At 39.1% G+C, this 26197-nt stretch overlaps 1 protein-coding gene and 1 long non-coding RNA gene across 2 annotated transcripts in view; one reads left to right on the top strand and one right to left on the bottom strand.

Annotated features, from left to right (window-relative positions):
* The window catches only part of LOC134799373 (protein pellino), a 153249-nt gene that overhangs the window by 13390 nt on the left and 113662 nt on the right, over window positions 1–26197 (top strand). The window contains exon 2 of the mRNA XM_063771783.1: window positions 20192–20317. Coding sequence (XP_063627853.1) covers window positions 20192–20317 — 126 coding nt within the window. The remainder of the gene's footprint in view (window positions 1–20191; window positions 20318–26197) is intronic.
* The window catches only part of LOC134799388 (uncharacterized), a 232755-nt gene that overhangs the window by 137280 nt on the left and 69278 nt on the right, over window positions 1–26197 (bottom strand). The window lies entirely within an intron of this gene.

Here is a 26197-nt window from a genome sequence, read left to right as displayed (position 1 = left end):
TTGCTATAATAAGTTTGTTTATCTTGCATATTTTTGTGATGACGAGTACTGTTATTACTCTGGGGCCCAATTCAACTCGAGAAAGTGGCAAGTGGCGTTGCTACTATAGGAAATTTGACTACTAGTCAAATCAGTTTCTTTTTTCGGACTGTCAAAACGAGTTTGCTACTATGGATTTATGGAATATACATGAAACACTAGCATGAGACGTTCCAATCAAATTACCTACCCTTTATAGTTTTATACGGGTTTTAAAATAGAAATTGTGTCTAAAAAAAATGCTGTCTACGTTTCTCTATTAATCTTCTGGTGCTATATTTCATGCATGGTGTAGAATTATTTATTTAAAATACAGTCATTAGGGTTATTGTATGGCGACTTTTGGAATATCACATAAGTTACAATAAGGAGTATTACTGCAATGTTCTGCCGCCAGAGTGCAGCACTAATTTGTTTAGTAAACCATAGTGTAACTTAAACATCCTAGGCCTTAAACAGTTTTTTTGATAAATTTTCACTATGACATTGATGCAACAAGGCGGTTTGTTTACAGGTGGTCTACCGCGAAACGCGAAAATCGAAATTTCTTTATCTGCCTCTCTATCGATCGAATAAGCAAGAGTGATAGAGAGGCAGAAACCGAACTTTCGATTGTCGTGTTTCGCGGTAGGCCATGTGATTGGCCTAGTGACGCCCTCTACGCAGAGTTTTGCGTAATATTCCCAATTTTAATATCAACGTGACCAACAAACTTACATGTACAGGTATTTTTAACCCTCCCATCGACACCGAAATGTCAAAAGGAAGCCAGCCTGTCGGTTTGAAGCACGAGGCCCGCGTCCATTAAACTTTAATAAGAGGGTTAAAAGAGGGCTTCACACGCACAGATCACTCACTAACTAGATGGAGCATATAAAACTGTTCCGACGGCGGGGAAATGAGTATCACTTATGTTTAGTTGATTCAAGCACTCGCTGCACGCGAATACGTAGTATGCTCTCTGTCACACCTACCTGCGGCGGGCGGCGTCCTGTCTCTTTTTTAATTGCTACGCGTGCGTCGAGTGTTTACCACAACTATAGTAGCTGGTGGCATTTAATGGATATTTGTTGATCGCTGACTGTAATTATATGCTTTTCTTCCGTTTCTAGCTCTGGAGGCTTTTCACTAATCGTTTCTACCCTACCTGTCGTAAGTTGTTTCGCGCTCATTATGTATAATTGTATAGGGCACCGCTATCTGATTTGTATTGCGTGTACAACCAGTATATTTTTTTTATTAAATCTTTATTATATTTAATTAGAGATTGTCCCATAGGTTGTTGTGGCATTGCAATTATATATGGCATTGTTCGCGTTTAAATTTTGTGAGAATGTTTATCTTCATATATTGTCTTCCAAACTCCAAAGTCAGAAAATTCTTAACTCCATTTCAAGGAGATATGCGACTTTAGCCGAATAAAATAATACCTTGAGTTAAAATATTTTAACTAACTCCGTTCGAAGGAGATATGAGGTTAGCGACTTTAGCCGACGATATCCTATGTGGCGGTGAATGCGGCATCTATGAGGTGCAATCTTCGGCTTCACATAAACGTCACTGCACTGTACAATAAAGGTTACGTTAAAAATAAAACTCAAGTGCTCTAAATACGGAGGCATTTGAAAGGCGAGGCAATGAAAAGTATTTGGCACCCTCTCTTGTTACGAAAATGTACGTAGGTGGCAATGTAGGTGTACCGAAAGAAATGTAACTATGTACAATTATGGGACATGTATTATATTATAAGGCTAGTGGGTTTTGTTTGTTTAGTAGACTTTTGAAATTGGAATTTAAATAATAACCGGGACAAGTGCGAGACGGTCTCGTCCACCGAGGGTTCCGTACTTTTTAATATTTGTTGTTATAGCGGCAACAGAAATACATCTGTGAAAATTTCAACTGTCTAAGCTATCACGGTTGATGAGTTACAGCCTGGTGACAGACAGACGGACAGTGGAGTCTAAGGCCTGTGCACACCGGGTGCGTGTGCGTAGACGCGCACGTGCGCGTTGATTTGAATATGCAGTGCTTGTATGTGTCAATTGTGTCAGCTGTTACGTACGCATCGGAACTTCAAACGCACGACAATTATACACGATGATTTTTAATCGGTGATCAGGAACCAATTTTTCTAATTCAGTCAGCGATGGCGATCACATTTAATTATGAAACCAACCACGAAATCGCGAAAAAAAAATTAACTCTCTCATAGAAAATATCAAAATCGGACTCGGACCAACCCAAATGTATGAAACAGGCAAATTTTTTTTTGTGATTTCGAGGTTGGTCCCATAGTTAAATGTGATCGCCATCGATGACTGAATTAGAAAAATTGGTTCCTGATCACCGATTACATTTCTTGGTGTATATACGTATGTATTTTAGAATAGAATAGAATAGCTTTTCTACATACTTTCACACCGTTGAGGTAAAAAGCCCAATTAAAACTACCTATGGGGTTTTTTTATTATCTGCCCAAGTTCCTAAAATTATTTTTTAATGGCTTTTATGGTTTTTAGTCGCCATCAGATATATCGGAGCGGCCACGGTGTTCACAATTATCTGAGAAAAGCCATTATAGATATTTTTGAGTAACATGGCCGCTCCGATATATCTGCTACCGAATGTACGTAGCGTTAACGTCCGCAGTATATAATAATTGGAATCTGAGGGCCTACCGCGAACCACGTTCGATGTGTTGCCTCATGTCACACTTACGTACGAATTTAAGAGTGCGACAGAGAGGGAACGCGTCGAACGTGGTTTGCGGTAGACCTTCTGCATTCGATCAAGTGGATTCCCGGAGGTGAGGGCCTTTGTTTGGATTGGACCAATTAGGGAGTGCCAAGGACCTCTTAGCTGCGAATGCTTAATCGAAAATCGACCAATGTAACCTGCCCTAAGATCTGTAAAGTTAGTCTGTCATTTATTTATTTAATCTCTATTGCACAAAAGAAAAAAAACCGGGCAAGTGCGAGTCGGACTCGCGCACGAAGGGTTCCGTACCATAATGCAAAAAAAAACGAAAAAAAAAAAAAGCAAAAAAAAAAACGGTCACCCATCCAAGTACTGACCACTCCCGACGTTGCTTAACTTTGGTCAAAAATCACGTTTGTTGTATGGGAGCCCCATTTAAATCTTTATTTTATTTATTCTGTATTTGTTGATAAAGCGGCAACAGAAATACATCATCTGTGAAAATTTCAACTGTCTAGCTATCACGGTTCGTGAGATACAGCCTGGTGACAGACAGACGGACGGACGGACGGACGGACAGCGAAGTCTTAGTAATAGGGTCCGTTTTACCCTTTGGGTACGGAACCCTAAAAACCTAGTACAAAAGGCGGACTTAATGCCATAAGGCATTCTCTACCAGTCAGTATCAGTACTCTATCATTGATCCTGTGCTACGCAACTATAGCATATGGAACTACAGCTAAGGGTGGTATTCCATCTGTCCAATATCATTGCGTCTCACTCTCTCATTTAACACATTCATTGCCACCCAGCCAAACAAGACGTCCGCGCCAGGCCACAACAATTTCGTCATATAAAGCACTAGTACCACGATCCCGACTATCGGGTCGTCCGGCCTGGGAACGAAATCATAAAATACCCGATAGTCGGGTTTTCGCCACTGAATGTGTTAAGCGAAGAGAGTGAGACGCACTGAATTTGAACAAAGAAATTGGATAGACAGAATACCACCAGAAAGTACTCGTGTCTCACTTAAAGTGATAGGTACTTAAGCTTTAAAACTACATTATTACTGTCAAGACTGTGCACTTCTCATTGTTTATGTTTATACTAGCCATTCATTTAAGTACGCTCTACAGGGTGGCCATAAAATAAGTGCATTCCCGTTGCCAGAGAGGTTTTGGGATTATACTGAGCAACTTTTACTATGGGACAAACACCGAAATCGCAAAAAAAAATTGGCTGTTTCATACATTTTGGCTGGTCCACTATACTCTTGACTGTTATACTAAAACAGAATTATTGCCTAACTGCGACAAAGTATAGTAGTTTATGTGACTGCTACATAATGAAAGGCATTAAAATACGAGTGTGGGTTTATGAAACGAATGAAATGAGTTTCATAATAGTATCACACGAGTGTTTTAATGCCTCATTATGTACAGTTATATACACTGCTTTATCTACACACATATTATAAACTTTCTATGATATATTCACTAACCTCATATTACAACCGACATTGGGGCACTTTCCTCTCTGGCGGAACTCGCGGATATGAGATGGCGTCTCCGAAATATCTTTATCGCACATTTTACACGAAACTTTTGTTATAGTTACTTTAAAAACAACAAAACAAATTATTTTTTACTACAAACTCATTAAAAGATAAACTGTACGTCAAATGGCGGCAAATGAAAACTTTTTTCACGCATGTCACGCATCCGTAGTTTTTTTTTTAATTCAGAGACAAACTAGAGTCGGGGTCGATTACCATATCGTCCGATACCAACTTACAAGCGAGATTTGTCAATATTGTATGCAATTGACATTTGATTTCGAATAAAACGTCATCTCGACTGATATTAGAATAGGGGTCAAATCAAATTCCTTTTTTTTTTCAGAGATGTTCGAAATTTGAATTTCATTACCAAATCGATTTTGATATAGTAATGAAGCTATTACCACATTTTCACAGATAAGAAATTTGCTGTAACAAAACAGTTTATCGTAATGTGGGCCATTATTTACGGATTTTGAAGGCATCATAGAGAGTTTATGATATGTGTGTAGATAAAATATAATATGTGTCAACTCTACTAAAATAACACGATACATATTGCTCTCTGCTGCATCGTTAGTAAGTTTGAGTCGTATTTTTAACTTATGTAGCTATTGTTAGAGTCAGCTGTTCAATTTGCACAAAAATGTGTTCCATTATTGTATCATCGCGAAAGGCTGTAAATTCCAAACTAATCAATTACTCGGTCGCTCTCGCAACGATATGGCTTCCACCTGCCATCACACCTGCATAACAGATGTTTCGGACCCCGAAACGGTTCCAAACGGCTGCAAACTATCGTCCACAATGTTGACTGTTGTTGAACCCTATTGCTACGACGTAAGACCCATTGTTGGTCAAGTACAAGCGTCGTTCGTGCGCTCGCCTGCGATCCGAGTCGTGCTTCAGAGAAACCGATATTCCCATTGACTTCAATGGGACAACTAAGTTTAGTTGTTACGTATTTAGAGGCCCGACACTGAGGGCCTACCGCGAACCCCGTTCAACGTGTTGTCTCTCTGTCGCACTTGTAAGTACTTGTTAGTACATGAGTGTGACAGGGAGGCAACTGGCGCCCAACAAATCGTCTCACCAGCGTCTTTTGAAACGGAACACAACCAGTTCCTCCCACCGTTCTCCATCCTTGTCTGACCTCACAATTCCGAAAGAAACAGGCTCAAACGTAGGCCTAATTTTCGTTCAGAACTCGTGCCTGGCCAGCAGATGTGCGTGATAAAAAATCTGTAATTACCTCCGCAGCCGCGGGGATTTTAAAAGGTCCTTTGGGTTCTTTTACCTGATGCCTTTCATTCCTGTTCCCGTTATTTAAAGCTCCAAGAATTAGAGAGATTGTTGATATATACAGTCTGGGTTGTGGTTATACATATTTGTGTTATACTGGTAATTATAAATTGATTCGATATAGGCGAAATTTCCTGGCGCTTGAAACATGTTTTATGTATGTGTAGTTAGATTTTAAGATGACCGTATAAGAGCTCTTCCTACAATTCGGATATTTTAAAACAATGCTAAGTAATCCAATTATAGTAACATTCGTTTTATTTTAACCAGCAGTTAACGATGGAAACAACTTAATTTGATCGTGGGAGTAAATAAAAACACAGTTTTGTCCCAAGTCCCAACCTATGTGTTTTTGTAATAAAAAAAAAAGAAATATGTACCGTAAAATGGGGTGAGTAGGTGCAAAACTGACATTCAAACCTCGATAACATTTTATTTTTACATATGCAAACTGAATGGTGTATATAATAGTAGTAGTAGTGTTCCAGACATTTGTATTTTCGTTTTTATTTTATTTTGGGTAGTTCCATTTCATAACTTTGACGATAAACAGGAAATCCCACCTTACCCTGTAGTCCCTCGTATTTGGGGTGAGTTGGGTTTTCATACAAAGGTGATTTTGGAAGATTGTTGGATCGATTTTTTTTTATTATGAGTATTACTATAGCTCCATTTTAAATTGGAATACATTAGTTTTGTAGCAGTAGCCTTAAAATCCCATCTCACCCCCTTTCATTCCTTCTCTCCCCATTCATAACCCAAGTCTCCCCGCGAACCCTACTCACCCCATTTTACAGTACAGGGATGTGTGGGCCATCCCATTTGACACAGATAATTCTTGGTAGCTTGGTACCTAAAGGCTCCGTCACACAGGCGCGTTATGCGGGCGGCGCGTGAGCGGGGCGCGCCGCTTTTACATATAAAACGCTCACGGCCCGCCCGGAAAACGCGCCTGTGTGACGGAACCTTAATAGTTTCCAGAAGTAGGTATAGGTATATCGTCCGCTTAGCTATGGGAAGTCCATTGGGTTCTACGCTTCCAAGTAAACTGATAAAAATATAATAACAATAGGTATGTTATTATATATAAAATGTTAGTGTTATACATATATTACATTAGTATTGACTGAATATCGTGAGCGTCAGGATGACGGGTAGTGGACGTTGGAGATTTCAACCAAAAGTTTACACTTTCTGGTATGTTGTACTTTTTGAATAATAAGAATAGAAGTGTAATTTTTAAAGAGAACCAGTACGGTTACCATCAGTTTTTCTCACTGACATAAACGCCGTCGAGAACGTAATTTACTTTCTATACATCCCGTTTGCACTAATATGCGAGTGTGAGCGGGATGTATAGAAAGTAAATTACGTTCTCGACGGCGTTTACGTCAGTGACAAACTGATGGTAACCGTAACCGTACAGGCCTATTCGAACGTACTTACACTAAGCTGCAGATAGGGTTGCCAGATGGTCGGGATTTGGCGGGATTCTCCCGATTTTTAACATGTGTTCCCGATTCCCGACAAAGTGAAAATTGTCCCGAAAAACAGCTTCACGTTATAAAACAATAATTTCAAGTTCCAAACTGTCGTCGAGCGAGCGAGCGACCCGCGTTGATAATGCATTGTAGATAATGAGAAGACATTTTTTTGTATGTTCAAGATCTCAAAGAATTTATACTATTTTTATTTAAAAACGTCTATGGACAGAGCAGCTGACCTAGTGCCAATAATGTAAAATATCGTTGTTTTTAATACTTTAATTTGAATGTTTTTGTTCCCGACCTAAGTCCCAAAATCTCGAAAAATGGATATTTTTTCCCGATAATAGCGCCTTTCGATCTGGCAACCCTAATAGCTGCAGACACTGCAGAGATAACTAACCCTCCCTGCAAATGCAGGAGGGGTCAGTTATTTCTGCAGCTTACTGTACACTGATATCAGAAAGACATCTCAATTATGTAATTCGGTTATCATGCTTTTCGCTCGTATTACAATCATCTGCAATAGTATGTTACTCTTCGAAGGCCGCAAAAATATGTATGTGACATGCTCTTATGGCTCTACAAATAAGATCGTGTCAGATATTTTGGCGGCCTTTGTTGTGTATTGCAGATGACTGTACTTGTCCGTACATGTATTGGCGCGAGCGTAACGCACGATAGCTAAATTATATCATTCTGATGTCAGTGTACGTTCGAATTGGCCTGAAAGTTTATTTTTTGGAATATTTTCATATTATTACAACTCCAATATTTGAAAATATATAAATTGTACCGATTAGCCATATAATTTGATATACTTACTTATACATTTGTTTGTGTGTGTTTACTATACATATAACTATGTTGTATGCTGTACTTGAACATATTTGACCGATGGTAGGCTAGTTCTTGATCTATTTAATCACATTTTAGATGTATTTGAATTCTGGCACAAAGTTCGATAATTAGCCCTATTGTATAACTCGATAGGTAACAGTATTAAATCAACCCAATGCATTAAATAAAACGCATTGTCTGTAACGATTGCATTACTTTTGGGCACGCGCCGACCACAACCCCACCCAATTCAGAAGTCTTTAACCCCAAAACCCCATACATCATCTGCTTCGGTTGGGCCTCCTTAATTTGGTGGGGTATTTGGAAGGCGCAGATCATTTACTTACTAGACGGAGCATACAAGATCGCTGACACATTGGCGCTTCCTTATTAATATCCTGCTGGACTAGATCCTCTCATTTGCGACACAAAATAAAAATAATAATTTGTATCAATAAACAGCCCAAGCTGTTATAGTATGGAACTAGAGACCCGCACCGGCATCGCACGGGTAGACCTTAATAAATTCCCTAATCTACACCTTTCTCAACAATCTCTGTTGATAAGTAGGTGAAAACCGCATGAAAATCCGTTCATTAGTTTTTGAGTTTATCGCGAACATTTAGTAGGTTACAGACCTACAGATAGACAAACGCGGTGATACAGGCAATACAGCTGAGTGGTGAGACTTGTGTGTATTTGGGAATACCAATGCTTGAAATAAACTATAAAATAAAGGAAAATGCAAAAATAAACACTTGGTTCGCACTCGCGACTCCGGGGTAGTAAGGATATCAGCCCACCGCTCTGCCACTGAGCTTCCGAAACTTGTTTGTAGCGAATCGTAAATGCTCCAATCCGGAGTCTACGGGAGTTAGTCTTTCGGAAGGTCACCCCACGCGCGGGCGCATACGAGTGCGAACATGTTGCACTGTTTCGGGTTCAATGACCCACGTTGCTATTTATATAGCTTGCCGAGAATTACTCAGAAAACCAGTTTAAACTTGAACTCTGGGTCCGTAGGAACTCTGCGTAATACGAGATCATTAATTTACTGATTGATTTGCACGAGTGTGTAATATTGATTATATGGCCTCGTTTGTCGTTGTCGCTGCGCATTGCCAAAACCAGCCTATCACTCAATACTCGCCAATCTGGTTTAAAGAAAAGAGATAGTTATGTACAGTTCACGTCAACACATTTGCTTTGAATTTCGTTTGTCTCTTGTCAGATGAGGTGCGCCTAGGGTTACCAGATACAAATTTAGAATTTCCTGTCAAAATTCCTTTGACGACGTCAGGGGGGGGGGGGGGTCTAGCCGTTTAGCGATGGCCACGCGATTGAGCCGATTGCCGCGTCAACGCATAACGCGGCCCTAAAAGTGCAATTGTATTATTTTGGTGAGTTACTATAGTTAAGTTTAGTCCGATTAAACAAGATGTTTTACCTATATTATTTTATTGATAAGTTGAGTGGATCTCATTTATTATTTTTTACAATGTTTTTGGATTAATTTAAGTAAATAAAAAGGTACTTTATAATAAAAGTCTTATCAATTCAAAAAAATCCTGACATTTTCGTGTTCCGTCCCCATTCCTGACAAAAGGCCAAAATTCCTGACATGTCAGGAAAATTCCTGTCATCTGGTAACCCTAGCCGTGCGCCCGTCTGTGATCTTAATTCTAATCATAGTTTATTAATCTTGTATGGATGTAAATTTCCACAATTCTCTGTATGATAACAGGTGCCGTCTTGCCGGCGTATTATGGATGGGTTTATCCATCTTTATCCACGTGATAAAATAACTGTCATTTTTTAACACCGTGGGATAGAAAGTGACGGACACCGTTTTATCACGCTGTCACGTAGACAAGAAAGACCATCATATCCGTCTTGAGCGCCATATTTCAGAGGGCCTACCGCGAACCATCATTTTATTCATTCGTTCGTCTATGTACATCTTTCGCTCAAATTTGCAAGAGTAATAACGAAATAAATGACGAAATTTCGATTTCCTTATGTCACGTTATGCCCTCAGTCACAGAATAAATAATAGTATTAGGTACAGAAGACTCACTCTCTAACAAAACGCGTCTGTTACGATCAGGACAGATATGGCCGCTAGGTGGCGAGTTGGCGACAGCGCCACGTGCGGCTTATGGCTAGCCACCAAAATTGGTGTGGAATGGAATGGATGTGCTTTTAGCTACCTGTAGCAAAGCGACGAAATCGCGGAGTGAGCCACGCCTGGCAAGAGCAATAACGAAATAAATGACTAAAATTCGATTTCCTTATGTCACGTTATGCCCTCAGTGCAGTTCTTCGATTGTCGAATGTCGTTACAGTCAATTTTTGAATGTCAGAAAGATGATAAAAACTGCCGCAGGAAACTCTCAGTGCAATAAATTGTTCCTTCAACTTACCGGCGGCAATTTAGTTTTTTTTTACGACGGAAGAAACAATTGGACACAACGTGCTTTGCATTATAAACGTACTAGTGCTCGACAATCGACATGCTAATGTCCAATAGATGACACCTTGCTGTCGCCTATTGAGAATGACTTAAGTTTCAAGATGACATGTACTGGGACCGCGTCGAGCACCAGTACGTTTACCTTACTGCGAAATTGGGTTTTAGTTTAGGTTTATTTAGTTTTAGTATTCGGTTCGATTACTCAATCTATCGTTATGCGTGGATTGTTTGGTTCACACGTAAGTGGAACTTAAAGTGGCACTTCCGCACTAAGTATAAAGTATGACTCACGCTAGACCGGGCCGTGGCCGGGCCGGAGCTTCCGGCGCTTACTTTTCTATAACATGACAGGTGATCACGTGATGCTTTCCATAGAAAACAATGCGCCGGAAGCTCCGGCCCGGACACGGCCCGGTCTAACGTGAGTCATCCTTAAACATTCCTGTTGAACTTGATTGAGTAGCATGAGTCTCTTTATGTTTTAAATATATGGTGCGCCCGAATAAAGAATGACTCACGTTAGATCGGGCCGTGTCCGACCCGGAGCTTCCGGCGCATCGTTTTCTATGGAAAGCATCACGTGATCGCCTGTCATGTCATATAAAATTAAGCGCCGGATGCTCCGGCCCGGACACGGCCCGTTCTAACGTGAGTTATCCTTTATATGTTATAATTTTATAAATGTATGGTGCTTTAATATTTTTTATGAATCTAAAGATTGTCAATACTTATTGACATAGATATCTATGGATTGGCCTTACGGGCACTAAAAATGGTAGTTCAGCGGTGTTACTCACGAATTCCAGCCAATCCTGCAGTCTAATGCAACTAGTTGCGACGAAAAGCGCGCATGAACTCATCAACCAATCGCGCGCGTGATGCGAACTCATCAACCAATCGCGTTGTAGCGGTGTCACACCGCTGTACTGGCCCCTGTCATGCCTCATTATTATTGCCCGTAAAGCCAGTCCCTAGATATCTATGTCAATGTCTGTACTAGACTTTCTAATAGGTAATGTATAAGGAAACATATTTCATTAATTAATGTAAAATTGCTGCATAGTAACTGCGAAGGTATTCGGGAATTCCTTAACACCAACACAAGCAATCAACTTTACCGCAGGCGTGCCATTCATTACACATCTCAATAAAAAACGACCAGGCTGAGCTCCAGTTTCTCTAGTGATAGTTGTTGTACCATATTATATGTAAAACTAAATACATACATATATAAAATGTACATGGGTCTAAGCTTAGAGTGGGTGGCCTCTTATATGGACCAGCAGGCGTGTTATGGATGGCTTTATGCACATGATAAAATAACTGTCACTTTTAACACCGCGGGATAGAAAGTGACGGACACCGTTTTATCACGATGTCACGTAGACAAGAACGACCATCATAATTATCTGTACAGAACAGAATAATCCAAGTTGTTACTCGTCTTAATAAGTCTGTTACTGTCTAATGAATAAGAATAAGAAACCATTTATTGCCACACAAAAAACATACAGGTTACAAAAAAAAAAATAAAAAAAAATTGCATGTGCGGCAAAAGGAACATGCTCAGGCTTAATGTTATCGAAACTGTACAAACCTACACACAACATGAATTTGTATAGGCATTATAAATGCTACTGCCATTTAAGTACAAATGATACAATATGAGGCTTACTTTGGCTGCATCGTATTGCCACAAACACAAAGTTAATCAGATGACATAGGGCAACATCACAGAAAAGAGAAAAGGAAATAACAAAAATTCAAATCCCTCAAGCTTAAGAAAAGCTATCGTTCTAAGAGGCATAAATCATTGAACTCTACCCGGATCAAGTCGATTCAAAGTTGATTTCCGCGTCGACGCGGTAAAAAATAAATGACCGTTGGACCATCAAGCGGGCTATCAACTCGCATCCAGTGAACCGTGGTATGCAATTAGATGCTCTCTGTTTTCCATTACGCCAAAATCTGTTGCCTAATGAAGATACTTGAACTTCTTATTCTTATTTTTCAATGGATAAAGCATTTGACCACAATTTCACCTGGTGATAAGTACAGATGCGGTGTCGGATGGAACATGCTTGTGCTATTTGATTTAATTCGTAGAGAGAGAACGGTTTGCAGCATCGTGGAGTTAGTTTTACGCTGTGGTTTTTACAAGGAACATGTGTAGTTAGGATAGTTGCGCTAGATCACCAAACGTGTGAGTTTTTCTGACAAATGTTTAAGTTTATTAGACTGAAATCTAAATCTAATCTTAATCTTGTGAGTATGAAACCATAAAACATATCTATTACTTGGATTTTAGAGTTTTAAATGCTTGTTACTTAGGCCTCATTAACTTCATGCTATAAAAGAATATTCAATATTATGTTACCTCAAATGTAGCTTTGCCAGGTTACCATTTTATTTTGTAAGCACTCGAAACTGGAATAAAAGTGGGTTCATTCGGCATTAAATTTTCATGTGTTTGTCTCACAAAGCGTTTTTTGCTCGCCTCTAGAATCCGGCAGTTCCAAATACTCGAATATTCATTTCTTCCATTTCGTTCCATTAGCGTCCGTCTTCGTTTGACTGTGTTAATTTAATTTTAACGATTCTCTTTTGTCTTCATCTTTTTCGTCGCACGTTTAACGAAAATTGACTGTTGTTGTTCTAATTTGAAGTTGAGCGGTTGTTTTTGTGATTTCGGTGGTTTTGGTAATAGCCGGTTTTAAGCGCAAGGTTGACTAAAATGTATTACGACCGTTAATGACTCATTTAACGTACAGAACTTCCTAAACGTTTCAAAGAATAAGTATAAAAGAGATACTTTGTCCTCCAGCCTCCAGTTGATCTTATTATAGCTGAGTGTGAATTTGAATGATTCATTTCATATCAGGAGAGAATATCATAATTTGAAGCATCAGCGGATTGCGTTTTCTTTTTCTTGATAATCTCGTAGAAAGATTGTTTGGTCTAATTGTTGATTGTTTTAATGCACTGATTGCTATCAGTCAGGCATTTTTAGCACTTAACAATGAACATTGCATATTTTATTCTCTTTTTAAAAGTTCTGGCTTTTCATATAGTACCATAGTTCCAGTAAAAACAAAAAAAAAGTTTTTTGGAAAATTCTGGTTGGTATTTTTGACTCTGCTTTGGCCTGTACCAAAACCCTCATCCATAAACCCTGACGTTTACTAAAATTCAAAATTCATAGTCACAATATAACGGCTACCCATCCATCAGCTCGAAGCCTTTCATGTCACTGAGGCTAGCAAAGGTAGAAAGTGCCCGGACTCCAGCTGAGATCGTGGCCGTGCGAACGGTGAAAGTAAGAACAAGGGACTGGATATTGTATAACTGGTGTACTTGAAACCATTGTATGTGGTTCGAATTATCAACATTACAACATCGTTTTCATAATCTAATAGTCATAATTCTTATTTTCTCACTAAAAGAGACGACATTGTTTGGTCATCATACAAGGCAACTTACATTCGGTCGTCAAAAAACGCACCTATTAAAATTTCATTAGACATGGTCTCTATGAAATTGAACAACATAGATGTTGTGACATTGAGTAACCTGCATAATGATGAAGCAAAAATGCACGCTTTAATGTCATGTCCGCAAATGAGACTGTGTCAGATATTTTTTTATTATTATTGCATATGAGACAACGGAGCAGTTTGCCTGAAGAGGTCACATTTTTTTTAGTATGGTGGTTCAAGGATGTACTCCCAATTTAAGCAGTACAAAAATCACCCCACTATGACTATGTGTATAGTCACCTGCAACTGCAACATATTAATATTACACAACGAAGGCCGCAAAAAAATCTGACACAATCTTATTTGTAGAGCCATAAGAGCGTGTCACATATTTTTGCGGCCTTCGAAGAGTAACAAACTATTGCAGGTGACTGTACATACTCGCGACAGATTATTTGAATCGCGAGCGCTCTATGAATGAAAACTCACGTATGATAACTTTCAACCTTAATACAATGAGATAAAGTCTAGAAAAAGATAAGCACATTTTCGTTTGATGCTAAGCGAAACGTAATAAATTCTCATAGTAACGATGTAGGAAAAAATAGATAACTACTTCTTAATGCGTTCTTTTATCTCGGTGCCTTGCCGCCCTAATTTCTTCATGTTGGACAAGCAAATGTAACTCTTGTGTTATCTTTAGTCTCTTTGAATTAATACTATAAATAAATCATTTCATCACGTAAATTAGATTAGTAAAGCTGTGTTTTTGTTAATGGTACCTAAGGGCCGATACAGACGGACTGCAACCCGACTGCAACTTGTATGAGAACCTCATCTGTAACGTCGGCGTGCAGTTCCCATACAAATCCAAAGGCCCTAAGCATCAGCATGTGAAAAATATTTAATTAGAAATTTTGTAACAATGGACAAGTTTTCGTATCAAAATCAAAATTGTATGAACTTACTCATCACAACTGCGGAATTCACGTCGTGTAGCCGATTCCTCGAACACTTCCTTCCCACCTTTACCGGATGCCGCTACAACCTTATATCGCCACGTGTGTCGTTGACGAATAGTGTACGAGTATACCAAGCCCGATCAAATTATTATGAACCTTTAGTTAATAGTTTTTTGTAGACTGAGCTGATAAGTAGGCTGTCGAAATTCATAAAAAACCGAGCAAGTGCGAGTCGGACTCGCGCACGAAGGGTTCCGTACCATAATGCAAAAAACGGCAAAAAAAAAAAAAGCGGTCACCCATCCAAGTACTGATCCCGCCCGACGTTGCTTAACTTCGGTCAAAAATCACGTTTGTTGTATGGGACCCCACTTAAATCTTTATTTTATTCTGTTTTTAGTATTTGTTGTTATAGCGGCAACAGAAATACATCATCTGTGAAAATTTCAACTGTCTAGCTATCACGGTTCGTGAGATACAGCCTGGTGACAGACGGACGGACGGACGGACAGCGGAGTCTTAGTAATAGGGTCCCGTTTTAGTCGTTTTACCCTTTGGGTACGGAACCCTAAAAAAGACGTCTTCATGCTTCTGTAAAGATTAACAGTGTCATAATGTGGCCTTTGTAACTTAGGACGATCCTAGATTTTCGCTTAAAACTTTCAGGCAGGCCTCTCAATCTGTTCACGTGCTAGAATTGCAACGATAAATTAGTTACATCCATTTCCAGTATTAGAATCCCCATACATATTTATACCTATTCGAAAACATTTATTTCCCCGTTTTGTCAACTCAGCTGGGTAAAAAACAAAAACCCACAATTCTTATCATTTACCTACTATTGAATATATATACCTAATTACTTCAGGGAAGTTTCATCACCCCGGGAAATATTGACATCGACATGACCCCTTCCTCACAGTTCTAAGTTCTATCTAACATTCTAACCCCTCAATGACTCCGCAATGATTCACACGTAGTATCGCGTAGTAATCATTCTCGGAACGCAAACGTCACGCGGTTTCCGCCGATGCTAAAATAAAAACCGAAACGAGACGACGCCGATGCAGGAAGGTGTAGTGTATTAGTAAATCAATCTGCAAGCCAGGCGAAAGTCAACCTTGTGGGAATGAAATTAAAGCCACGTGAGAGATTTTATTACCTATTTTGTAGACAAAAGAGGAAATGTAGAGACATGCAAATCTAATCACCTTATCTTACTTTTTATTATGAAAAGGCTTCCGTTAAGTTTATTAGCAATTATTTGCTGTTGAAAGTTAAAGGAATAATAATGTGTACGTAAACATGCAAGTATATTTATCGAACGAGCGAGCGAAGCGAAGTTCTTACATTCGACTTTGAACACGCGGCTGGCTAGCGGCACGTCCCGGCATTTCGTTGTTTTTAAGCTGAACTGTCAGAAGATAGTTTGATACTCAATAACTTAAGTAAATTTGTTCTAATTTAAATGAAATTGGGTAAACGTGTAGTCGAGGGCATTATATTTTAGTCATTAAATTATGTATGAGCAGGTCCGATCAAGGGGTTATTGAGCTAGAAGAGCATAGAGGCTAAAAAGCTGTATGTGAGAGGTCTTGCTATTCTAGTCATTGTTTTGCAAGAAACATGGTCGAGTTTAGTATCAAATGAAAGTGCTCGACTTACACGTTTATAATATCGTTTTTTAATTTACCATTTAGAAATAATTAGCAAGATAAAAATAATAAAATAGAATAAACATAACATAATATATGTATTTGACATTTGACAGGAAATATTTCGGCTTAGCACAGATACAGTTTATTTTAATCTCTATGGTGGTGACTTAAATCCAGGGGAGGGACAGCCGTATACGAAGCCTTTTATTCGAAAAAATAGCGCCATCTATATTACTTAACGCTAAACTTGTAAATGGCGCTTCAAAATTGATGCAAAAAAGCAAATCTTGTCGGTAGAAAAAGGCGCGAAACTCAAATTTTCTATGAGACCATATCCCTTCGCGCCTACATTTTTTCTACTGACAAGATCTGCTTGGCCAACTATATTATACATACTACTCTTTGCTTAAATCTATCAGTTAAGGGCTCCACAGACCTTGCAATAAATCCACGCGATCTTTGATGCTTTGCCGCCTATAGAGCGACATAAAATAGTAGAAATTAAATAAAATGGAACTCAAAAATGTCCATACTAAATTGTTGCCATGTGTAAGCATTTTACGTCAAAAATGTGACAGTTACGTAGAAAGTGGCGCCCTCATTTATTTTCTATTATTTTATGTCGCACTATACGAGTACCTAAGTAGGTGCAACAAAGTCAATCGCTATATAATTTTTAGTTAACGGCGAGTTCTCAGTTCGGGGCGAACTACTAGTTAATTTGAATTGAGATGACTCAACTTTCATATAGGTAAACTGTATTTTAATATAATTGGTTCCATTTCCATCGTTGGGTGTTCTTTATAAGTAATCCAACTAATATTGCTTATCCATCGAAATTCCATCTATAAGCGGATTGTAAATGAGTCACTGAGGGGACGATCTTCATACCTAATAAAATTAGGTTAGAAGCAAATCAATACGAATACCTTTTTAATTTTTGGCTTAAGTATATGAATTTTCAGACAAAGAATTATTGTTTTACAATTCGGAGTGTTTTATAAAAAGTTAGATACAGAAACCAAATAAATTACAGTCCAGCATCCAGCATTCATCGGGTTTAGTGAAAACAAAGTAAAACAGTGGAAGTGGGCCGGGCATCTATGATTACGGCCGGGGTCAAAGCCCTCGGCCCTACAGGGACCGCAAGCTATTATTTATTAAGGAGACATTGTGAGCACGGTCCGCTAATGATGTGTCATTCTATTTTTGGATTACACTAGGGCATAGGCTTGTTTTTTTTGGGTGTGTAGTTAATAAACCGATGCTAGATTTTAACGGTTTTTTGGCGACAATTCTCAATGTTTTTATAGTACCCCCATAATGATTACTAAACTGTGTTCTATTTTAGCCCATTTAGCTGTTTCTCTAGGCAGTCTAGGCTCGCGGTGCTCTTTGGAAAACACTTAGAGAATAGCGTCTCTAATACTTAACTTATAGAGCAATAAAAGGATACACTTTGTTTTTACAAACTGGACCCAATTTTATTTATCATGAGAGTGAGTATGCATACTGTATATTACTGAAACAAAAACGAGAATACTCTGCAGGTTGGTTAATAGGTCAGTCGTAATGACACGTAGTTCGCAATGCAGTGAGTGTTTATGGTTCATGTCCAAAGGATGTCAATGAGGTCCTATTTACTGCCCGCTATGTTTAACTCTTGCCTGTTGGAAGCTCTTTAAACTCGTGTGTGTACCTTTAACTGAAAATAAAATAACCTGTTGAAAATATCACATAATATCTGCTGTTATCGGGGCAGGTAAAACTGCACCTTCCATGCACTTGACCGATTTTGTAACAATCGTGTTCGCAGCACAAAGCAAGTAGGCGTTAGTTGCAGATAGAGTGGCCCATTTCTCTCCATCAAAGCATAGGACCGATATTACCGATAGCTTATCGACGATCGATAAAAGCTGTATGTTATCATTGCTCAGCGAGTTGAAGTCTTAAGACCATTGTAACGTCTGCCTCGAGATCCATAACAGCTACAAGAGCCCTCTTATGCTGGTTTGTGAAGCAGTCAATCTGGAAGTATACGGAGGAACATTAGAGCACTCAAACCGCCAGAGCGCAAGAACTGACAACCGCCAAAGATTCGCCCATAGCATAATGTTTACCTAACCCACTTCCACTCTTCAAACGCTTTTAACGCGTGGTCTAATAACTGAGGGCTGGATATAACTTAGTTATTGAGCTTGATAGTAAAACGTCTACTTTTCAAAACACATTTTAGTACAGAGACATCGATGTGGTCGTATTGCAAGCCTTAGGCTTTTTAGACTTGCCTAGTTCGTTCAGGTGGCGATCCGAGATTCAAGCACAATAAGGGCGTATTTGTGTGATAAGCAATGTATTATTTCTAAGTGTTTCGTAGTTATGTAATCTCTATAAACTTTGTATAAACATCAAATTCAGTTGACAGCCGTCTAGGTCGTCTATGTAACATTGTCCCCAGAATACAACGCCTTAAACGGTTTTACGAAGCTGACAGCCGGTGTTTTGATGGTGTAATAACTGGGCTGATATTAGAACATAACTTAGTTATTGGGTCCTTTTATTAGCTATTTATTTCGTTTATGAGTTGCGTAACGCATCGGTCCCGACCGGTTTTGTCTATTAACAAATCATTTGCGTGTCTGAGAACTTTCCTAGTATAACTTGATCCCGTGATTGTTAAAGACTGTGCGTAGAGGAAGTTGGAGTTATATTGGTCAGTGACTGAGTTGATAAGCTTTGTAAATGACTGGCTAGTAATTTACTTCGTAATCTTGACCCACAGCTGTCTCCGGTCGATGTCGTTACAGTCGTTAGTGAGTCGATCGCTTGAACGAACCACTATAAAACCGCAATTGGGTTACGCATACCTTGGACTTAAATTTGAGTTTGGAACTTTGGAGTATCTTAAGATGCAAATGAAATTAGAGTTAACTTAAATCTTCTTTAAAAATTCAAGTCCTTGATGAGACTTACACAGACTTCCTCACATCAAACTATCAAGGCCTGTGCACACCGGAGACGTGTACGTGCGCGTTGTAATATACAGATCCTTACGAGAGACGGCACACCGCTTGCGAGGAGTGCGGTGCGGCTCCAACATTGCAGTTGTAGTGCACGCGCACGCACGCAGTCGATGTGCTCTGGCCTTCAAGCCCACCTTATACTGGTTCACTATATAATTCGGCTCTCTTATGTGCGTGAAACGCTTCTCGTCCCTATCCAAGCAACACTTACTGCATTCATTAAATTTAATCTTCCGTTCGGCGAAGAATAGGATTCCGTGGGCGGTGCAGCGCGGCGCCGTACATTGTTTTATTGTACCGTACCTTGGCAGACGAAATAAGAAGTAAAAAACATTTAAAAACCAACAAACTAGACATACAGCTATTGTTTTTCTTTTTAACGGCTCGGCCACGACATTGAGCTACTTGCGACGGCGGCAGCGACAACCATTGGTCGGAACGAAAGGTCCGATCGCTGTCTCGCTCCATCCTATGGTTATCGCTGCCGCCGTCGCAAGTCGCTAAATGTCGTGGCCGAGCCGTAAGTATTAAACTTACCTAACCTAACACAAAAGCAGGTGACTTGGTCATTCAGACAACGCGATATAATAGGTACATATAACACAACACATTTATTTAAATGCATAAGCAATTAAGCATATATGTATGTGCAGATAACCTAATTGTTATTGAGTGTATGTTTGTTTTGTTACAGTGCTGCGGACAGTGCGGAATCACCCATTTTGGAGGAAGCCGGCGAGAGCGGTTCTGAGCAGAAGCCTAAGCCTCTCGTCAAATATGGCGAGCTCGTCATACTTGGGTAACTACCTATTTAAACATCTTACCCTCCTAACACCCAGCCATACAAAAGAAAAATCCAGAATTTGCCACTGAAATTTGAACGTTTAGTGCAGGGAATAGAGTTGATTTTGGTTTTGTTTGAAATGTTTACGAAACAAAACAAATGCGACTCTGTTCCAATTGAATATGATTTAAATTTCATCATACTGAATAAGTACTATAGGTAGGACCTTGGGCCTTAGGAGGATATCACACATACATACACAGACGGGATGGATCTCGGGGCAGACGAAGACCCAAACGGAGATGGCGGGACGACCTCCATATACATTCTGTGTGGAGTGGCGGGAGTGTGCATTTGACAGAACCAAGTGGCGGCAAAGAGGGGAGGCCAGCAGTGGCACACACGAATAGGCTAGAAAAAATCTTACATATTATTGTGACCGACGCCAAGCGACTTTCAGCCTTATCACAACAATCAGGTTAAAATGGAACTATATCTAGCTGGCCCTTATTTAACGTTCTGGCGTTCTGGCGTTCTGGCTGGTTTACGCAACAAAAGCATTCGCCCGGCCACAGGACTCTAGTTATACATAGTAATTTATTAATACCAATACCAATATGACAATTGATAAGTTGAGGATGTCAAATAGTATGATGATTTTAGTCCGCGAAAATTCGGTATTTGCTTTTGAAAAGCATTAAGGTGGTGGTATTGGGTGCTCGACGCGGTACCAGTACATGTCATCTTGAAACTTAAGTCATTGTCAATAGAGGTGACAGCAGGGTGTCATCTATTGGGCATTAGCATGTCGAGCACTAGTACCACCACCTTATGCGCGGAATGGATAGGATTAAATCAAGACAGGATTAAATCGGTAATTGCCTCATTCTTTAATCTAGTCGATAAAAGTTTTTAGGTAAAACATCTAGGGTTTTAGGGTGTCAGATTAGCGATGTGCGTCAATGTTCCCGTTCTTATTCTTACGTAAACATTGGTAAGTAGCACAACTCCACAGTATTGTTATATGTATATGTTAATTGTACAGATATTAATTGGCATCACAATATCCAGCCATTTGATTTGCTCTCTGGGTCAGATCATGATCATTAGCCGGCATTAATCTCAAACGGTCCGACGCAAGGTTAAGACAAGGTTTATACCACTTCTGAAGAACCAGTACAAATGAGGTCTAGATCTCCGTATTATCTAAGTTTGATTAGAGTACACGCCGATACTGGTAGGTTACAAAGTGGTGTAAGTGATGATAACAACCAATGAGTGCCCGTTGACGTAGTTTCCGATCGAGAACATTATGCATTTTGAAGTTCCATTTATAAACGTCCCAACTAGATTAGTGTTTGCTGTTTGATGGTAATTTAAGTTAAGAAACTTCAGAAATGCTACTGTTAAATTATGTTATGAGTATTATGATATACAGTGGAAACTGGATAAGTGGAATCGCAAGGGACCGGCTGTTTAGTTCCGCTTATCCAGGTTTTCCATTTATCCAGTTTTCCACTAAACCAGGTTCAAATAAAACATTTTCTCACTTACAGAGGCTCTCGCTAACAGAGGTTGTGGATGCTAGTAATGTCGCTTATAGAGGTCACGTATGGTATGATCAAGACTTAAATAATCATCTTTTATTAAATATGTATGTAGATATGTATGTATTAACAAAAATAGATATGAAATCCTGACTTTAAAAAAAGCAATACTGTAAATAATCCACAGTACCTACTCGTATACAATTATCAAAATAACAAAAACAAAACCACTCCTAATATTTATTTATGCAAGAGAAACCAGTATGGTTAAATAAATCAATGTACCGATTGTACTTTAATGCAAAAAAACTGACGATGTGTGATCTCATACAAAATACGTAGTTAAAACACGAACCATAATGTTAACGAAACAAACTACCCTCCTTATGACGGTTTATTAAAAATACAAATTTTATAACGCCGAGCTATTCCACTCATAGAGTTTTCAGAGGTAAATATAAGAAATTTTCGAAAAAATGGATTCCGCTTATAGAGGTCCCAAAATTCCACTTATAGAGGTAATTCGTTGCCAAGGGACTGGAACCGAGAACTTGGGTCCACTTAAAGAGGTTTTCCACTAACCCAGGTTCCACTTATCCAGTTTCCACTGTATGTTATTTTCGTATAGGACTATAGGTACTCCATGTAACTGGCCAAGTGGTCAAAGGGTTATGTCGTCGTCCACAAAAGCTGAAAACATTGGTCCAATTCTAATCGCTGTCCGGACAGCCGTAGAATCTATTTTCTTTATTATATTATGTATGACATCTCATTAGGGGTCATCCATTAATTACGTCACACGAATTTCAAGGTTTTTTTACCCGTCCCCCCCTCCTTGTCACACTTGGTCACATTTGGCAAACCCCTCCCCCCTGGTGTGACGTCACATTTCTTCAACGAAATCGGCCAATATTTATTTAATATTTTATCAAAATATTTTTGACAAAAGAAATATTAGTAATTTTATAACCCAAAACTGATTAAGAAATTAAATTAAACGAAGAAAAACGATTATCGTTTGAAAACCTTGTTATTTAAATGATAATTAGCGTATAAAATAATTTAAATACATTTTCGGTTACTGATGAAGTTAAAGTGACGTCACAAAGTTCCCCCTTGTCACAACATGTCACATTTTCTTGACCCCCTCCCTCCCCCTAAACGTGTGATGTAATTAATGGATGACCCCTTACAGTCACGTATCGTTTTATTTTACGAAGAGGATTTGGTGGAAAATACTGCACATACTCAGAAACTACCCCTGGTTATAAACGCAGGCAAGTCGAACCACTTCGCTTCGGATTATACATCGTATAACAAATCAAGTAAACCAAAGACGCTTACGTCTTTACGCAAATAACGCAGCCGGTGCGCACGTAATACATGCGCATGCGATGCGTGTGAATCCATTATTGTGTAACGATAACGATGTACAGAAGAATTTTTGATAATTAAACCAGTTCACGGTTCTTTGTCACGACACGAGTGTTTGAGCTAGATTTGTACAGTCACCTGCAATAATATGTTACTCATCGAAGGCCGCAAAAATATGTGACACGCTCTTATGGCTCTACAAATAAGATCGTGTCAGATATTTTTGCGGCCTTCGTTGTGTAACATATTATTGCAGGTGACTGTACACTCAAATAGGAAAACAGAACGTTATTTTGCTAATGTCCTATGTCCCTTTTATGGGAAGAGGACTTTTACAGTGCGCCACGAATCAGCTTCGAGCTTTACGCTTAATTTCACTCCACGTCTTTTGAGTGGCCTCGCCTTCTGCGATGGCAAGTCTGCTTAAAAAAAACTGACTGTTTCTATTTCCCACGTCCGTTTCTGATGCGAGTCAATGTTCACATCATGTGATTAACTTTTCATAGCCCATTGAGTCTTTTGAGGCAGTTTTTTTTTTCAAGAACTGCTCCACTCTGCTGCTGATGTGCTCGATTATAAAAATGATTCAAGCTGAAGGAAATCTCATGGGCACCTTACTACTGTAGGCTAGAGTAAATATGGAAGTCTTTGCCACTACATAATTGAAAGATTGTTTTTAGCCCTAGACCTTTCCATTATTCTAATCCCGAATCGAATATCCATATCTGAGGTTAAACATACACTCGTTTTTAACACGAAGAGTATTGTTATTATAGCTCGTGAATCCAGTTCACTTCCTAACGATAAGACCCGCTTGTCTGATTCCGATTATGAAGAGAAAGCGTAATAAAATACGTCTGCCTTTCCTCCCGTTCCTTTATAACCGGTTGGGTTATTATCGTAGGATAATCGTTACTTATTGGTTATATTGGTATTCTAACCGATGTGAGGTGTGGAGAAAAAACTTGTTGGAGTCGTGACTATCAGGGTTCGTTTATTTTCCTTCGACAGCATTTCAAAAAAATTACTGTCTGGTTGGCTACACGCTAGCTTTTACGTCTAACATTATGGGATTACGCATAGTTGTTCCAAATCCAAAATAAATTATATGGCAGAATCCAATTGCAAATTAACACACACTCAACGGCATGGTGGTTAGTCGGGAGCGTTTCTCTTAGTAATAACCACTAAATAATGTACCTATAGACACTTCATATCTAAGGGTCTTGGCTTAGAGTGACACATGATTTCCCTGATCAAACCAGCGGGAGTGATACCGGTCTGGCTCTTTTGCCCTTCACTTTAGCCAAAAGCAGTGTATACTTGTACAGTGTAGTTAGACCTTTAGTGTCATCATGCCCTTTAAAATTTCTTCTTTAAAATGTTGACCTTACGCTGAACAGATTCATAGTTCACAATCAATATAAAACATATTTGATGGATCTAAAATGAGGACTACATTGCGTGCATGCAATATAGAAGTCCATATTCCACGAACTATCGACCGACACTTAGTTTTGCCCTTGGCAAACTATCTGTGTGAAGGTCCAGTAATCAGGTAAACGTGATTAGCTTCACATATGTAGGAACACTTCAGTATTTTATAGGTGAACTTATATGTATTGTACTTCCTAGAAGCATGCACACTTTGCACTCTTTGCAGAGATTCCGCAATCACTCTGTTACACAAAACACAATTAAATTCGGACTTGGAAGTATATGTATAATCTTTATTACCATTTTGTCGTAGCAGCATTTTAAATGCCACACAGCGCTTTGAACTCAGTTCAGCTCAGTTTGAGCGCAGTTCAAAAAGTTTTATTGGAGCCAAGCTCATGATTGCGGCAATACGATCATTCGCGACTCAATCACTTAATGGCAATATTCGGAGATGAAGTTACAATAGTTATAAACACGGCCAGATACAGGAACAAGTTAAAATCGCAAATACACAGCATCGCAACAACTGTGATACAGCCGCCGCAGGACATACATACTACTCCTTTTATCATACACTGGTCTGTTGACTCGATAGTTCGATACGACAGCATATTGACTGATAGCAATGCGATGCAGACGCGAGCTTGCACACTACCTACGTGGGTATTCTGTCATAGTCTATCTATCGAATAGATAGAGTAATACTCGAGTAAAACAATACGTTTCCCAAAGTGTATCGATCATGTTCGATTTACCATTCCATGTACAAAATGGTACTCAGTGGCCGTACTAAGTAAACGCTTCTATACAAACGTCGCCGATAATCGCATGCAAATCATGCAATTTGCGTTGCAGCTACTTAACCGGTAATTATCTAAAATCGGGTGCCGTTTGTTGCCACGTGTGTAGAGGCCAAATGCAAAATCATTGTAACAAACCGAAGAAAAAGGCAGAAGTCGCAAACTACATAGGTATGTGTACTGTTTTGTGGCATGTTTCTCGCTCCTATTAAGTTCTTACTCGGTAATTCCATATTTGAATGCGGTTTCAGTAACTTGATATTCCCAGTGCATTTAATATTAAATTTGTTTAAGTCACCTCGCCTCAGAATATAAAATAATACGTGATGTGACCAATAACATAATGTTGGATTGTTCAAAGTTATCACTGCCCTCACGATTCATGGAATTTCTTGCGAAGCGTGTTCTAGTTTTATTTCTTAGTCATAACTTAATTACTCGGGTTGGCCCAAAAAACTGTGTATGTTTTCCTTGAATAAACCAGGAAATGTAATCCTTCTTTTAATGCCCGAATACTAAAATTAATTGATTGCCTCAATTTCTCCTTCCGATATGCCATTTTAGTACAAAATCATTGAATAAGCCAATCGAACAGTAGTTTAAACTTTAAGTATTTTAAAATGCGTTTTAACACATTCACTGCCCCCGACGCACATGTTCAACACAAGTTTGTTCCTAGGCCACGCGCCCTGGCAGTGAATGCGTTAAGCAAATAAAGTATACGCTTGCTGTGG

This window comes from Cydia splendana, chromosome 18 (assembly GCF_910591565.1).
Source record: "Cydia splendana chromosome 18, ilCydSple1.2, whole genome shotgun sequence".
Lineage (NCBI taxonomy): Eukaryota > Metazoa > Arthropoda > Insecta > Lepidoptera > Tortricidae > Cydia > Cydia splendana.
The sequence above is the reverse complement of the archived record's forward strand: the minus strand, read 5'-3'. Positions and strand labels throughout refer to the sequence as shown.